The sequence below is a fragment of the Teleopsis dalmanni genome, chromosome 2 (assembly GCF_002237135.1).
Source record: "Teleopsis dalmanni isolate 2A chromosome 2, ASM223713v2, whole genome shotgun sequence".
NCBI classification, from domain to species: Eukaryota; Metazoa; Arthropoda; class Insecta; order Diptera; family Diopsidae; genus Teleopsis; species Teleopsis dalmanni.
In genome coordinates this window covers 185,102,874-185,120,497 of record NC_051847.1, presented here as the reverse complement: position 1 = coordinate 185,120,497, position 17,624 = coordinate 185,102,874, and the positions used below count along the sequence as shown (strand labels likewise).

General features: G+C 28.2%; 1 protein-coding gene across 1 annotated transcript in view; it reads right to left on the bottom strand.

The window, feature by feature from the left end:
* LOC119680929 (oxysterol-binding protein-related protein 8) overlaps window positions 1-17,624 on the bottom strand; it is a 52,255-nt gene that overhangs the window by 10,515 nt on the left and 24,116 nt on the right. Inside the window, exons 2-3 of the mRNA XM_038093953.1 lie at window positions 11,355-11,413; window positions 2,603-2,749 (exon numbers count right to left, since the gene is read on the bottom strand). Of these exons, the coding sequence (XP_037949881.1) occupies window positions 2,603-2,749; window positions 11,355-11,413 (206 nt within the window). The remainder of the gene's footprint in view (window positions 1-2,602; window positions 2,750-11,354; window positions 11,414-17,624) is intronic.

Genomic DNA, 17,624 nt, shown 5'->3' with positions numbered 1-17,624 from the left:
GCAGTATGGGAAGTGAAATAAGCACTTTATATGCACGACAGATGCAGAATAATTAATTTTTTCTGCACAAATTGTTAATCAAAAAAATTAGAAAAATATTTAATAAAATAAGGTATTTTAATAGACTCGTGCCCATTAAATTAATAATTAATAATAATTTTATTTTGAAAATTTACAATAAAAATTAATTAAATACAATTTTGAGGATGATGGTACAGTGTTATTAATTTGAAAATATTTGATGTTGTCCATATATATATTTTATCAGACTTAAAACTCAAGTTTTAACGATCCTACTGGAATCGTGAGGTATCAGAATGAACAAATTTGGTTCAATGTATCGACTGCCCGTGTAATTTATAGCCACGTTTACCTATCTAGTTACCTAGAACTCCGATACTAGCTAATATATATATATAAAATATAAACGAAACATCGTGTCTTTTTTTGTGTATTGGTTGTGCTACCATTAACGGGCGTGGTAACTAGCAGGTAAATGTGATGCTCTATGGTACGCGAATTAATGTTCATTAACTGAATCACCGTTCAAAATTGCTTCTTATCATTGACATGTTTCACTCAAATTTCTGAGTGAATTTGACTATCTCTGAAGGCAAAATTATATATAAATGGAATAAATACTGCTCCAATGATATCCTGAGTTTGTATTGTAAAGAGCATATTTTTTTGGGTTTACCGAGTTAATGAATGAAACTTAAATTAAAACTAAGTTTTTCTAAAACTTAGTATTTTAAAAAACAGCTTTGGCAACGGTATCATTAAAACATTAAAGCAAAGCGGGACTACTTTAAAGATTGAATAAACGTTTAAGATTAAATAAACATTTTGTGATAAAGTTCCTTTGTTCCTTTCGTTTTTATAGCATTTCGTATATACAGTATTATGGATTTTTATACCGATTTTTTCTATTCTTTCGCCAAGAAAGAACTTGAATGTGTTATAAGGATTTCACTATATCATTAAATCATATTATATATAAAGAATAGTAATATTATTAGGTACTTCTTATATTTACAGTATTATATATACACTTATGAGTTTTAAATAGCAGATCCACAAAATGTAAGATTCAAGGCTAGAAAAGATACGCTTTATACTGTCTTTCATTAAATTTGGAGAAACACTCTAATCCAACTAAGGGGCACAATAGATCTTTTAGCTATTCTAAGTAACGGAAAAGTTGATAAATATATAGATTACTAAAATTAATACTTAAATGCGTCCACCCTGAAAATCGAAATCGTACCAGAATAATATGCTTAAGGAACTTACTATAAGTTCTTGCGATAAATCCACGGAAAATCTGCTAAATAGGTTCAAATTATTTAAAAACTTTTCTTTAAAGGGAGATCTATATTCTTTATTTTCAAATCATCAATACTTCATCTTAAAAGCTAGTAGCTAGTAGAGTAGCCGGAGAGGCTGATAAATATAGTTTATTAAAATTAATTGTTAAATGGATGTGTCTTGGACATCGAAATCGTACCCGAATAATATGCTTAAGGAACTTACTATAAGTTCTTACGATAATCTACGGAAAAGCTGCTAAGCACATTCAAAGTGTATAGAAACTTTTCTTAAAGGAAAGATCTATAGCCATTCCTTTTTTATTGAACCTTGTCAGTGACAATTTCGATTTGATAATTCGTAAGCAAAGAAGTTTCTCTTTATACATAGGAATAATAAGTACCTGTATAAAATGGATATGATAGTTAGAAGATATGAAGATTAGAAGATATAGTTGGAACGTGTCTTTTAAATTCAGGAAGTTATCAAATGTTAAAAAACCGAATAAAAAAATTATATAAATTAATAATTACAAAGAATTGTATAGTACATGACAAAGAAGTAAATAATTTCAATACAAAGCAATGCCATTAGCTCATTTTGAACATGTGTTCAAATTCATAACACATGACATATTGAAAAAAGTGTGTTCATTCACTCGTCAGTATGTTTGTATAAATAAAGCACATACAGTTTATAAACATATAATTCATATTTTATTAAAATTAATTATTTATATGTGATTGGAATACGATAACGGCAAGAAATAACCTTCAACCTAAAAACGGCATGAATATTTCAATATTTCTAAAGTAGCAACCCTTCATCAAAAATAATTCTAAAGCACGATGAAAATATATTTTAAATGCCATAAATATATTTACAATATTCAAAAATATACAGATACTTATTTTATTAACAATATTCTCGTATTATTATCATTTAATTTAAATACATAACAAAATCAAACTCATTGTTGATTACAACAACAAATACAGACGTCACCCAGATAGTACCCGTACTTACATATTTCTTATCTGTGTAAAACAGTTAATGTTATTATTAGTGGGCGCGTCTATTTATGGATTGTTTTATGGAGTGATTCAAAACTGATAAGAGTATTATCAGTCACATTTACCGGCATTTGAAATCGTTAAAGTTTACTTAAGTTAAAAATTTATGCCAAGATTGAATAATTGTAGAAACTTTTTCTATCGGAATTCTTAATCTTAATCAATTTCTTCTAAGCAACCATTAATTACATAGATTTTTAAATGAAATTACTGGTACTCACCTTCAACCAGTCGGCGAGCACAATCACAGCGGGGTCCTGTAGTGAATTGAATAATTCCGATGCAACGCGTTTCTTTTCGCGTCGATAATTTTTACGTTGCGCCTTATATGATTCTTTACGATTCAATTTCGATGTATCTGTGGGTGTCTGAAAATCAAAAGAAATTATGAAATCGTTAATTAGAAGTACATCAAAGAACTTCAAAATAATTATTTAAATATTACTGCTTAATGTACTTAAATATATGTGTTTATATTAAATCTAGAATGTTTAAAAATAAAATAAAACTACAAGCATTTAAAAATATTATTACCTATTTAATATATTATACAAATTCAATATATGTGTATATCCATTTGGTTTGTTACTTACGAAACTAAAAATCAAATACATATATTTAATTCAGTTCATATAAGAAATAACTCTAAGACCACTGTTGATGGTGTTTGACAATACTCGAAACAGCTGTATGTATGGTCAGCCAAAAATTCGATTAATTAAAATAATATAAAAAAAAAATTTGTTGTTGTAGTTTCACTATTTTTAGAAACTTCTCTATACTACAAACACTTTATAATAAATTACTTAATATTACTAACGTAATATAAATTAATAATAAAGCTACTCTTGATTCGTAGGACGCCTGATCTACTTAGTGCAGGTCCTGCTGCACAACGACTAGTTTAGATTAGATTACTGTGGCAACTAGTCCAATTAACTAACTCACTTTGACTTCATTGTGATACCACAGCTTAACACGAAAACTGAAATCATTTCATTAAATCATTTCAGGACCTTGATGTTGGAGAATAGTTTTAGTGCTGAACACTTCCATTTGCGAACTAACGACACATTTGCCACTTTAATCTCCACTTTAATATTGGAGAATAGTTTTAGTTTTAGTGCTGAATTTGCCTAGAATATCGCTCAGCTTGACACTAGAACTAAGTTGCTGCAATAAATGTCCAGCAATGTGGAATGATTTATGGTTGTTAACAACTCTTAAATAATACGGATTATAACACAGATAACAATCCAGCTATTCTATTTATTAAGTTTAATGTGTAAAGATTTTCCATGTCAGTGCTGAAGACTTCTTGAAAAGAGCTAAGGACGTATTTGCCTAGTAAATTTAGTTAGCGTTAGGCTAGAATTAGACAGTTGTAGAAAAGGCGTTTTACTGTGGTGTGACTAAGTATAGTTCACAATTCTTAAAAAATAAGAATTATAACAAAAATTACAAACTAGTTGCTCTATGCATTAAATTTGACGTCTAACGTTTAAAGATTTTTCATTTTAGCGCTGGACACTTCTTGAGTCCTTCTTCTTCTTAAGACGACTAAGGATATGATTGGCTAAAGATGGTCAGCTCAGAAAGGTGCTCCATTGTACAATGACTAAGTACCATTCGTAATTCTCTTAGCTACTCTCTTCATTAATTTTAACGTCTATCTTATAAAGCCTTAGTTATATCTTGAGTCACGAGATCTATAAGTTTGTTGTCTTCAACAATATAATTGATTAGAACGATTCATTTTTGAGATTTTCATTTGCTTGTCCTTTGTCCGTCTGTCTGTCGTTATTATATTAATGTTCTATCAAAATTTCAAGACATTTAAACAAATACAAATGGACTTATCGGAGAACCGAAAAATTAGAAATTATAATGAGGAGAAAATCTATCTTTGTCGTAAGTTTAATCAAGGTTAAAAAAAAAAATTAGTGATATAATTTTAGAATACAATAAAAACTTCATAATCTAAGAATTATAATTGATTAATAAAGCAGATTTATTAACCAGACTTTGTCAACATTAAATAATCAAATGTGACGTTAGCCTTTGATACCCAAGTTCAAATTTATTGCATTATACATTTTTTACTTAAGTATCTCCAATAACAATTTACTACGTTCTACATTTAAATCTTTTTTATTGTAGAGTGGTATGCATTTAACAAAAAAACTTTAATAATTAAAACCTTTTTAAATTGTCAAACTCAATTTTAACTACTTTATTTTTGCATATTAAAATAATACTCGCGTGTATATAAAATATTATAAAACGAATTTTTTAAATTACAAGTTTTATAATAAAAAAAACGAACTGTATTTAAATTAAGATTTAATCATTATACTAACTTAATTGGCTCAGAGAAAAAATAATCACAATATTTTAATTATTATATAAGTCATTAGGTGCAATCATATAAACGACTATGTAGTTCAAGGTAACGCAATTAAGCTATGCAGTTCAGATAACCACGTTAAAGAGCCCAGGTATTTTGGAATTTGATTAAAACATAGCTTTAATACCATTTTTTGTCAAAGTTATAGGAAATGTTTAATGATAACTTATCTGCTCACGACAGGGTTTTAAAAACTTTTAATACGTATATTTCCACAAAAACAAAATATATAGAAACCCATTTATTATCGATACAATAGATCATGATAGATATTTAATGATATAGAAGCTGACATTTTATATACGGATTTTATATTATATAAAATCTTCAACTGTAACAAATTCTTCAGACTGTATTCCTTACTGTGTAAGTGGCACATTTCAAATCTGTCGCAGCTGCGGGGAAGACGATGAGAGTAACTATCATCTACTATGTTTTTGCCCAGCTCAGCACGGCGGCGACCTAATACTCTAAGAGCTCCCTTTCTTGAGGACCTTGACCAATTACAAGACCTGACACTAAATAGCATTTTATGCTTTGTCAAAGGTTCTTGGTGGTTTTAAACCATGAATTTTTCCTATATATACGGCAACACAATGGACCAATAGGCCTAAGTGGATCCACTACGGATCGCCGGTATAACCTAACCTAACCTAAGTGGGACATTCTTAGATTTAGATTGAATCTAAAGCATAAAAGCTGTGATAACTTATCACACTATAATTACAATTTTTTAGCACAATAAAGATGTAATTGTACATACATGATAATCTAATAAAAATTATTCTACAGCTAGTTTATGATTTCGTTTTAATATAAACACAGCAAGTAAATTCGTTTATAAAAAACTTTCACAGAAAAGTAACAAAACGCCGAAAAATGTGCGAACATAAAAGTCTAGTACGGTTTTGGGTCAGTTGGTTGAGTTGCGCTGACTCTGAGCTTCAAATTTAGCAGAGCACGAGTTCTCTTCCTGGTACTTACAGTCTCAAAAAATTATTTACGAATTGTTAAATACAAGAATTATTTCCAAGACCACTGATGATGGGTATTTGGCAATACTCGAAACAGCCAAAAATTCAATTAATTAAAAATAATATAAAATTATTTTTTGTTATTGTAGTTCACTACTGTTCGAAATAGCTCTTTATAAAAATGATAATGGAATATCAAAATAACAAAATAACACCTCTTAAGTAACCGTTACCTCACCTCTCACTCATTATTCTCAAGAAAAGTATTTAGAAATAATAAATTTTGAAATTTAATTAAATTAATATTATTTAATTGATTTATAGGTACTATGTGAGAAAACAACGTTCTACCAAAAAAAATAATATGAAGATTTTGAATTAATCGACACAAACGATAGATTATGAGTATCTTGAATAAAACAAAATATTTACTATGAACACTAAAAATTGGAAAAGTTTGTCTAAAAACAGAGTTAATACAACGCCAGAAAAGCCCAATAAACGAACTGGAATTGAAAGAGCAATTCTTTAGAATAAAGACCAGAGCAACACGCAAGTCCAAATACATTCGAGAATAGCAGTATTTAGATAATAATAATTATAACAATAATAACTTTCTTTCGATATACTCGTATCATAATCAACGTATATTTTTTATGCAATAATTAAAAAAATTAATACAAAAAGCGACATTCATTTTATATATTATAATTATTTCTAATATATGCAAAATTATTTAATAATTTAATTGCATGAAATTGCTTGAACCTATGAAATAAATATAAAAAAAATTTATAAATATTTCATCATAATTATAAATGCTAATCATCAATCTGCTGAACAAATGCCAAAATTGAAAACGTTCTCAGAAAAGTCATCCACTTGACACAATTTTTAAATAAGAATTTTATCTGAGTAAGTTTTGTGCACATTTGGCACTTTTTACTTCAAGCAAAAAGATATTTAAAAAAAATTTGAAACTGATAAATAACAATAAAAGTAAAATGTGAAGCTGAAATTCGCTTTCGTGAGCCTAAATTACGATTTTATGTAAATATTGTTTTTCCGATCAATAAAACAAAACATACATATAAATTATATTGTATGAGGACTTATAGCTAACGGTTTAGTTCCGTTGTAAGCAAAAAAGTCGGATCAAATAAAGTTGCCAAAGAAAATAAAAACTATATACCCGTATATGGATAGATAGATAGGTACGAAATAGAGATAATAAGTTAATGAAATAATAAAACAAGGCATGCAGCAGACTAAAAGGCGTTGGATTTTTTCTTATTTGTTGTTTGTATTCGCGTTCAAGTATTCACTGAAGCAAAATTTATTTGTTTGCTTACTATTCGAATTTCATTCACTGCTTAGTAACAACTGCTTAGAACAACAACGAGAGAAAAATTTTACATGTACAGTCAAACTTCCATAAGTCGAAATTCTATAAGTCGAATTTTCTATAACTCGGACCAAAAATAGTGAACCAAGATTTTAGAGAGCAAATTACATATAATTCTGCCTCCATAACTCGAATTTCTCTATATCTTTTAACGATTATATATAACGATTATATTAAGCTTGGCAAAGAAATTTGTACATCAAGTTTTCCTACAGATATTATGGAGCACTATAGCTCTAAATTACTGGATAAGCGCAACGGAAAGTGAGGATGAGGGTTCCGAGGATGTCATACTTTATCATACTTTCAAAAATGAAGTAGAAGACTCATTCAATATTCTGAATTTATATTTGCAAACGACTGATACTAAAACTGATAGTGCTAATATGAATAAAGTGGAATCTCCTTTTACTGAAAATAAGAAAAAAATTAAAGTCCCAAACCCTAATTTCTGAATATTATACTTCACTATAATTTCTGTGCTTTATTTGAATGCAAATAAATTAATACCTTGAAATGTAATTCTAGTTTCTTACAAAAATAAAAAAAATAAAAAATTCTCCAACTCGAAGTCTCCATAAGTCGAAGCTTTTCTTTGTAAAATTGGACTTCGAGTTATGAAAGTTTGACTGTATTACATATACTACCTATTTGGTGTTATATTTTTTATTTATTTTATAGCAGTTGTTTTTTAGATGGTATTTTATTTGTAATTTATTTTACAACAGGTTTTTATTTCATTCATATTAGCATAAATAATATTATTAAAAAAGAATTTAACTCGAAACTATTTTAATTCATTCTATCATTGAATCAATTCTATCAATTCGTTCTATCATTATAATGCATTAATTTAATTTTAGATTCAAGCATTAACTCACTTAAAGGCCATTCATTTGTTTTCTATTCTTATCTTATTCGTTGCGTTCATATGCAAACATACATGGTTGGCTAATATAAACTATTATTAAAGCTATAATTCCATAAATCCCAAGTTCCATGTTTCTAAAATAAATAAATATAACATGTATAAAAATATATTGTTTTAGATAGATGTCTATTTGAAAAACACTAAGTACGAAATCATAATACCAATCACAATATTGTTTCTAGATTTTAGTTCTTAAATACTATTGCGATGATTTAGAGAATATTTTTATTACTCAATTTTGAATTATTTTATTATATTATTTCATATGAAAAATTGATGGCGTACATTCAGATGCAAATGCTAAAGGTACCTAAGATTTTCTAAATTTATTTTGAGATTTTTTTTTGCAACGCAGATATATAAGCAATATAGTGACTACCATTGCATTAATACGAAAGCTTGACAAAATATTTTTCGGTTGTTGACTTTTCATAAACAAATTATGAAATAATTTTTGCTTATCTATTAAATTTTTATAAAAGTCAATGAGTACTTCAGAGATATACAAAATTTTATAAAATTTATCATCATAACAAAAGTTGGCTTAAAACGTTTAGTTTAAAAATTAATTCTATTACACTTAAAAATATATATATATATATATATATATGTATAATATATATACATACAATATATAATGAAATGTATACAGATTGGACCAACATAAGAATGAAAGCACTAAGCGGTTCCATACTTCAAGAAACGAAAAATGTCGTATGCGCGATATAGAGGGTCCAATTTAAATTTGACCGAGATATAGGTCTTAAAAATGTTTACCCATAAATATATTTCAATAAAAAACGTAACATCTCAAAACGAATGCGATTTTGACTTTCCCAAAACGCCGATTTAACAACGTGTTTTAGTAATCAACTGTTTTGAGGAACTTTTTCCATTACGTGAGATACATAAGCATATATATTCGCATATATATTATTTCTCAAGATATCGAGATTTAAAGTATTAAAACTATTCCATCAAAACTACACACTCTATCTATTTTCAACTACTATATGCCATTTTTTCAATAATTACACAAATGGGAAGTATATAAATAGACGTGCCAAATTGCTGTCTTTTGTAAAATCCGTTGTCACAGGGGCATGACCGAGAAACTAGAATTATGTCTAAAACGAAGATTTTCCAAAAATTAACTTGAACTATCAAAATTTCCGAACTCGTTTAAGTATAAGAACTACATGTCAGGCATCAAACTAAGGGCTATTTAATGGACTAAGAACTAGTAGGAGCAGTTTAGAGGGAGGATCCAACCTCCTGACAATAAAAGACAATAATATCTAAAGATAATAAAAGCTCTGTAATTCCGATATATTTTTATTTTCATATTTTGGTACTAATATTAAACAGGAATTTTAATAATGAAACCTAGAAACACCAGAAAATATTATCAGCTACAGAAAAAGAATTGATAGAATTAGTTTTAATCTTTTAGCAAAGTGTGTATTGATATAATGATCTGAAAACAACAACAGTAAGTATACTTCTTTTTAAATATACATATTTGTACACATATGGAATGTACGAGGGCGGTTTGATAAGTCAATGACTTTTTGAATTTCCCGCGCAGTTAATCCAGGCAACTTTTTAATTTAGAGCAAGCTACGTCGTTCAGTTGGTGTTTGATAGCCGTTCAAAGGAGACAACCTCGTGAATTTTTACGAGGTTTTTTTTTACGTGAGTTTTCACTTGTCTAGTCACGATGGCCAAAATCCACGAATTGGGTTACGAACTGCTACCCCATCCACCATATTCTCCAGATTTAGCCCCTTGCAACTATTTTTTGTTTACAAACCTAAAGAAATGGCTGCGCGGTAAGAGATTTGAGTCGAATGTAGAAATCATTACCGAAACAAACGCGTATTTTGAGAGCTTTGAGAAAACCTATTATTTGGAGGGAATAAAAAAGAGGGAATTAGAAAAACGCTAGACTATATGTATCGAGCTAACAGGTGATCATGTAGAAAATTATTATTTAATATGTTTTTGGGTAGGTGTGTATGTTAGCTTTATTATATTGAAGTCGCTTTGTAGCAGTTGATGAGATGGCTCATGGTTTGAGTAGTATATCCACATTTGGGGCATGTTTGTTGTAGATCCCTATTAGATCCCTATTATTATTATTTGTATGTTCATTTATGTAAAAATTTATGTGAACTTTTTATTTTTAATAAACTCACTTTAAAAAGTGATAGTGAAAGATATGAAAATTATATTTTTTTTATAGTTTTTATATGTTAAATACATATGAGCTCCTTCCTATATAAAATGTCAAATGTTATAACCTTTTCGATTTTTCATTACAGCGGAATGTTATAACAGGGGCGTCAAGTTTGATAACAGCTGTTATAACATTTTGCCCTAATGAAGAAGTCAAAAATAACTTGATAAGTTAACAATTTTTATATGAAAGAAAGCAGGGAAAAAGTATATAAATAAATACACACAAAAAAACTACAAAAAAAACTGTTTTTATTAAAAAGTTTATATAAGTCATTATATGACACACAAATTATTAACAGAAAGTGGACTCAAAACAACTTAGGCAACTATTTAAGTAATTATAAGTATTATTATATTACGAGACTACTATATATGATTACTTAGGTAGTATATTGATACTAATTCCAGTTGTTTTAATCATTTGTTAGGCTTTTAATGGATGTGCGCACCTTTGACGGTTTCGTTTTGTTCCATATAATTTAAAGGGCAACAAGTCTATGTCTTAGATGGTTAAATCTACTGCTGCTTAGTGAAGGGCATACACAGAGAATACATTACAATTGGATTGTATAAAATATTAAAGGAAGACTATTATACATGATTACTTAGGTAGTGTATTGTACTAATAACTCAGTTGTTTTAATCGATTGTTGGGTTTTTTTTGGTTGTGCGTACCTTTGATCGTTTGTTTTTGTTCCATATATTATAAAGTGCAATAAGTCTGTCTATCACATGGATAAATCTATTGCTGCTAAGTTTAAGGCATACATAGTATATACATTATAATTGAATTATATGAATTATTAAAGGAATACTATCTGTTGCGTACCTGTTGGCACTTTTGGATTGCCATATTAATAAATTTATGTACAAAAGAAAAAGTATCTTATTTATGTATGTATGTAAATATGCTCTTCTAAGAGAATTCTAACTTAATTAATTAAATACAATTATTTATGCAAAAATAAATATATAAGAAAAAAATAAATAAATAAACAAATAGTAGTGCACTTACCTTATCTGTTTGATTGCCATCGTATTTATCACGCGAGTCTGTTGCCCAATTGGCAAGTCCTAGAAGAAATTTCATGTTTTTTAATGTTAACAACAAATATCGCAAAATGTGAGCAATAATTTAGGTTGATTTTGTTTTAAATTTAAAATTTGCATTTAAATTTAGTTGAAATTTATAAAAAAAACTTTTTGTTTGCTTTTTTAATTTATTTATTTTTTTTTTTTTTTTGTTTTTGTTTGTTTACATATTTAATGTTTGCAAAAGAGTTTATTTACAATTTTATTATACATATTTTTTTTTTTGGTTTTTTTTTCTATTTTATAATTCAAAAAAGGTGTATACAACCTAAATTTTATTATACAATTTTTTCATGTTAAGTTTAAATATTTAAAACATTGCACAATAACAACAACACACAACTAATAAGCATGTATAATAAGTATATACCAAAAATTTAATAAGAAAAAAATCACAACAAAATATTTGTGGTCAAAAATACATTAAAAACTTTGAAGATTAAAAATTGTTTAAAAAGTTAAGAACTTCAATATGGCTTAGTCTTAAGGCATCTTTGGGTACGCAGCAGTTTCGTTTGAAAGCCAAATCAATTCTTGACATACTGATGCACTTCACTTCACTTCACTTGGATGTACTAATTCAATATAATGTAATAATTTGTTTTCATTTAGAAATATTTATTTTCTGCAGTGAAAATAAATCAATGAAAAAAAAAACATATATAGAAAGACGATTAGTATCTATGCAAATAATATATATATTACAAAATTTTTTGTAATTATTTTGGCAAAGTAAAAATAATTATAAATAATTGCTAAGTATAAAATTAGCAAAAATGGGTAAAAAGCATTTTTTTTTATTTATTTATTTTTTTAATTTGTGTTTTTTATTATGAAAACTATTTAATATTATTTACACATTTTACACTGCACATTGAACTCAGAGGGAAAAAAAAATTTTTGCAATTGACACAAAAATTCTTAAAGGCACGAGTTGAAGTTGAAGTTGTTTGCTTAATGAAATTTTTCTTTTTTTTTAATTTATTTTAATTTTTATTAATTGAAGTGAAGTATATAAATTTATCACATTTATCTATATAAACTAGCGCAGCAGTACATAAAATAATCTTTAAAAACAAGCGAAATCAAGAGCAAAAACTGATATTTTATTTGCGTGTTACGTGCGACGGACTACTACGGACTACGGACTACTACGGCCGATAGACGTCGATGGGCGCTCGCAAACTGACTGAAATATTGTATGTAGAATTTATATGCGAACGAGCCAAAAAACCAAAACAATATTTAACTAAAAGGCGGCTCTGCGACCAGCAACAAATTTATTATTCATATGTGTGTTAAACGAAAAACGAAAACGAAAACAAAAAATTAAAAACACTAACAATAACAAAAGAAAAAAATATAAATAAATAAAACTAAAATTTTTATAAAAACAATAACAGAAAAAAATATATAAAAAATCCATCGAATGTTGTTAAAAGCATATAATGAATTTATGCAGTACTACCTAGTACGTAATTAGCAGATAAATTTAATGTTTAAATCACGTATCTTTCGCGGGAATCAAATTATTTGCAAATTAAATTTTAATTTGAAATGTGAATTAACTTTAAAATAGTTTAGGTTTGCGAATGCCTGTACAAGATAAACTCCTACACGAGATTCGAGATACGATATCTGAATAGAGATAGATACTGCAGAAAACAAGATATTATCTTGTCAATTATTTGTGTTCGTGTTAGTTAAGAAGGAAGATAGACTGAAAGTATTTACTCTCTAATTCATACAAATGGCAAATGCTTTAGATTTAACAATAGAAAAATATTGATAACAGGTATTTTAAGTAAACGCTGTTAAAGTTAGCGCTTATAAGACGCTATATATATAAACATGTAGCTAGTTAGTTAAATACCAGTAGCAGTGGACTAACGTCTTATAGAAAAACATGCGTAGTTAACAACTTAAACATTTTCTCAAGAAATTGTTTGTAAACCAAACCAGTGGCGCATTCAGAGGGGTTAGATCCCCTCTTAAGAAATATAAGCGGAAAAATGTAATACATTTTATATGATCGAAACAAATAAGAGCAATAAAAATATTTTTAATTATATTATTACACAAAGTTGATCGATGCACTCTTGATGGTTAAGATGAATAATATCAAACTTTCGTATGGAAACGTCAGATGACACCTAAAAACAATCAGTGTTGTTTTTTTATAATTCTATTAACAGGAAATTTCGATAATATAAACATTAGAAACATTAGAGAAACTTGTCAACTGGTAAAAATAAAGTTGCGACTCGACACTTTTAAGCGCCAATAATAGACGGAGTCAAGAAGATTTCAATCTTTAGAGTAAACGCGTTAGAGACTTTCTTCTTGATTCTTCTTCTTGAGTTAGTGCTATTACGCACTTTTACTCCATAATGGCTGGGGGGCTTATCTTTACCCCACACTAGGCTTTAACTAGGCTAAGAAATCATATCATTTATTTGTATTTTAGTTGATGACGGACCTTAAATCAACATATCTTCCTGAGAGTCCAGAAGTGGACTTGAGGATTGTTAGGGCGGGGTTATAGACTTTCAACTTTCAAAAAATTTTGCCCTGATATTTTTAATCTTTTTGTTTTTCATGTACTAAGGAAAAACTGATGATGATTAATTCTTTTTTGCTCTCTTTTATTTATAATCATAGGCACTCAATTATTTCTTTCTCTCACTCTCAATTATGAAAGTATGAATTATTATGAAATCTATGTATTTATGAGTTGTATTGTACAGATTTCTTTGCTCGAGTTTAGATATTATGGGATCAGATTAAGAGCACTTCTCTAGATTTAGTTCTCGACTTTGTTCACAAAGCTCTAAAGCGCTTTGTGTAATCAATAATGAAATTGGTAGAATAGGACTTTTCTGGCTCCAGTACCGATTGTTGGGTGATTTCACGTCAAAACTTTTATTAAAAATAATAAAATGGGATACTTTCGCCACTATTGATATAAGTCAATTCTGAAATAATATATGTAAAATATGGGTCGATGGTAAGAGATACTTCTCTAAACCTATTGATACATATTTAACAACATGACTAATTAGACTACGAGAATTGTCTTAGAGTTTATTTCGTCTCTAAAACAAGAAATAGCACGTAATAAACAAGTCAATTTATTTGAAAAAACAAATTGTCAACTGGATCGAATAATATATTTAAAATATGTGTCGATGTTAAGAGACACTATTCTGATCCCATTGATACATGTTTAACTAGGAGTACAGAAAAACATATTTTTAAAATTAAATCAATCATTAATCCTCATAAAAAGAAATTCTGAGTGTATTGACTTCAAATTCGATCTTATCGATAGTGAACACAGGGAGTGATTTATAACTGGTGAAAGTATAGAGTCACGACTGTTTCTATGAAAAAAGAATTCTTCTATTCGAATTAGTTTTAGTTTTTAATCAAAGAGTATACTTAAATGAAGTTTTGAACATAAAACAAGACAATAATGTTATCTAAAAAGAATAAAAATACTACTTTCTATATACACCTATGGATATACTGTATATAATAAAAAAAAACTGCTTGACTAATTCGCTAATTTTTATTAATTTCGTCAACTACAGAAAAATTTCGACAAAAATATTGTCTAGTATTACCCCCCTCTATATTGGCACAGTTCGGACTCTGCCACACTTAACCAAAATAAACTCGAAGATACAAAGATTAAATACACTCGGCTGTCATATTTTGCATAGGCCTAGCAGTAACAAACAGGTTTAATTACTTACGTATTCCTTCACATGACAAAAGGTCATGAAGAGTCAGCTATAAACTTTACATATTACCAAAGATTAACAATGTTTTGCAAGCATTGTTATTAACATATAGTTGAAGAGAGTTTCGTTGTTCCATTTAAACAACGAATCTGCAACACTGTTTAGTGTTGCAACAATATATATAATATAATAAGTGAATACATATCGTAATGTTTTAATAGTTCAGTTAAATTTTAGCATAGATATTCTTTGAAATACGTAATATAAGCTGATCTCACTGTGTGAATGATTTCAAGATTTTAGTTAAAGACACTACAACTACATTTGTCGTCATTTATATATATGAAAAGATATATACATAAATGAGGTTATTTAGTCAATTTTAGTTTTAAAAATTTGAAACCCTTTTATTTTATTTTATTTTTATAAATTTAATTTAACATTATTATTGAGTTTGATATTTCGACTTTCTGCGATGATCATCTTCAAGAAACGGACGGTCTAATAACACATTAACAACATCAAAATTAAAAAATATTTTTTTGCCACTAAAATAAACAACTTTTGAAAAAAAATAAAAAAAATTAATTAAATGATTAAAAAACCTTTTTTTTTTAAATATGGAATCATCTTATACCACGTATTACTTAAGATAATTTGAAACATTTTTTTTAAATATTACAGAAATAACAATGACTATGTATTACTAAAGATAATTTAAAACACATAACAGAAATATTAAATCATATATAAAAAAATAAAATAAATATAATATTGAATTACACCTAATACCTATTAGATTATAATGTAATAAAATACACTGGATTATAATGGACACTGGATTGTAAAGCTAGACTTGAATATAAATTAAAAACTCTGTTTACTAACAGAGTGACGAAATTTTGTGACTGGATCGGCACAAAATTTCGTCAAATACCTTTGATATATACGATTTTACTTATTTCATAATAAGACTCTTTTGGACAATGGAGTGCAAGGGACGGCTCTTACAGTAATTTTTTTATGAACGCAATTCATATAAATAATAAGTTTTTTAAAACTAAACTAAACAACAAAAGAAGCTGGGAGAGCATCAATCAAACCTACCAACTAAACGAACAGCACAATCGCATGGTTCACTGTCGACTCTTTTACGGAGGAAGGTGCCGGAGCGGCAATAGTCGGACCAGGCAAAAAGTATTGGGAACCGCTGAGAAAAAATACTAGCATTTTCCAAGCAGAAATTCACGCAATTTTAAAGTGCGTACAATACTGACAGATAGCCAAGCGGCGATCAAAACACTAAACTCGCATCAGGTGACTTCAAGACTGGTGCAAGACTGCCATGATAAGCTAAAACTGTTTGGCGAATTAAATCAGGTGTCGATTCTTTAGGTACCGGGATATACTGGCGTACGCTAAAACGGGTACGCGGACACACTAGCCAGAAAAGGAGCAGCCACACCGATGATGAGGTCGAAACTTTTCTGTGGACTTGGATATAGTATGCTCCTTTCCCTCATAAAAATAAAGGAGTACCAGATTTATTCTGGTTATACCAGTATTAACGCAATCCAAATCACTTATTGGTACCTATGACAATAAGAGATACCAGAATTGTATGAACCTATCAAAAGAAAATCTTAAAATCATAGCAGGAATCCCAACAGGACCCTGTAAACTAAAATATCACCTTACAAGACTAGGTATACTTACGGCTGCAAACTCATTCTGTGAAGAGAATGAAGAGTCGGCCACACATGTGTTGTTAAAATCCCCTACGCAAATGCTCATATGGAATAAGCTGCTGGAAATTTATATTCTTACGGAAGAGGCAATAAAACTTTGTAAAATAGATTCTATACTACTTTTTATTAACACAACAGGACTTAAAGACATACTCTAAACCCATAAGAGGGCACAATTAACGCGACGGTCGCAGTGCCACATCCCCTAACAATAATAATAATAATAAGAGTTTACGTGAGAGTTTTTGACCTGTTATTTAAATTCTTACCCTTAAAAAAATATTTGGTCTTCTAATAATACCAACCCATCGCTTTTTCTTTCACTGACAATGCATATTCTCTTTGCTTTGTTTTTGGTAAGTATAATTGCGTGTATGCACAAGTACAGGTATATATAAATTTATTATTTACTATTATTAATTTTATTTTATTAACATGAATATTATTTTATCTATCTACTCACTATAATATGTTTAAAAATTAAAAAAAAAAAAAAAATTAATAAAAAAAAAAAAAAAATACGCTCTTTCGCGCCTTTTTTTTAAGTTAGTTCAGATTTAGACTAATTTAATTAACTTTATATGAAATTCAGTCATTTTTAGTGTCTAAAATAACTGCATTTAGTGTCTGTCTAATTAATAATTTTATCGACTGGTTTCAAAATTTCTTATTATTTATAAAAAATTTTTAAAATTTGTT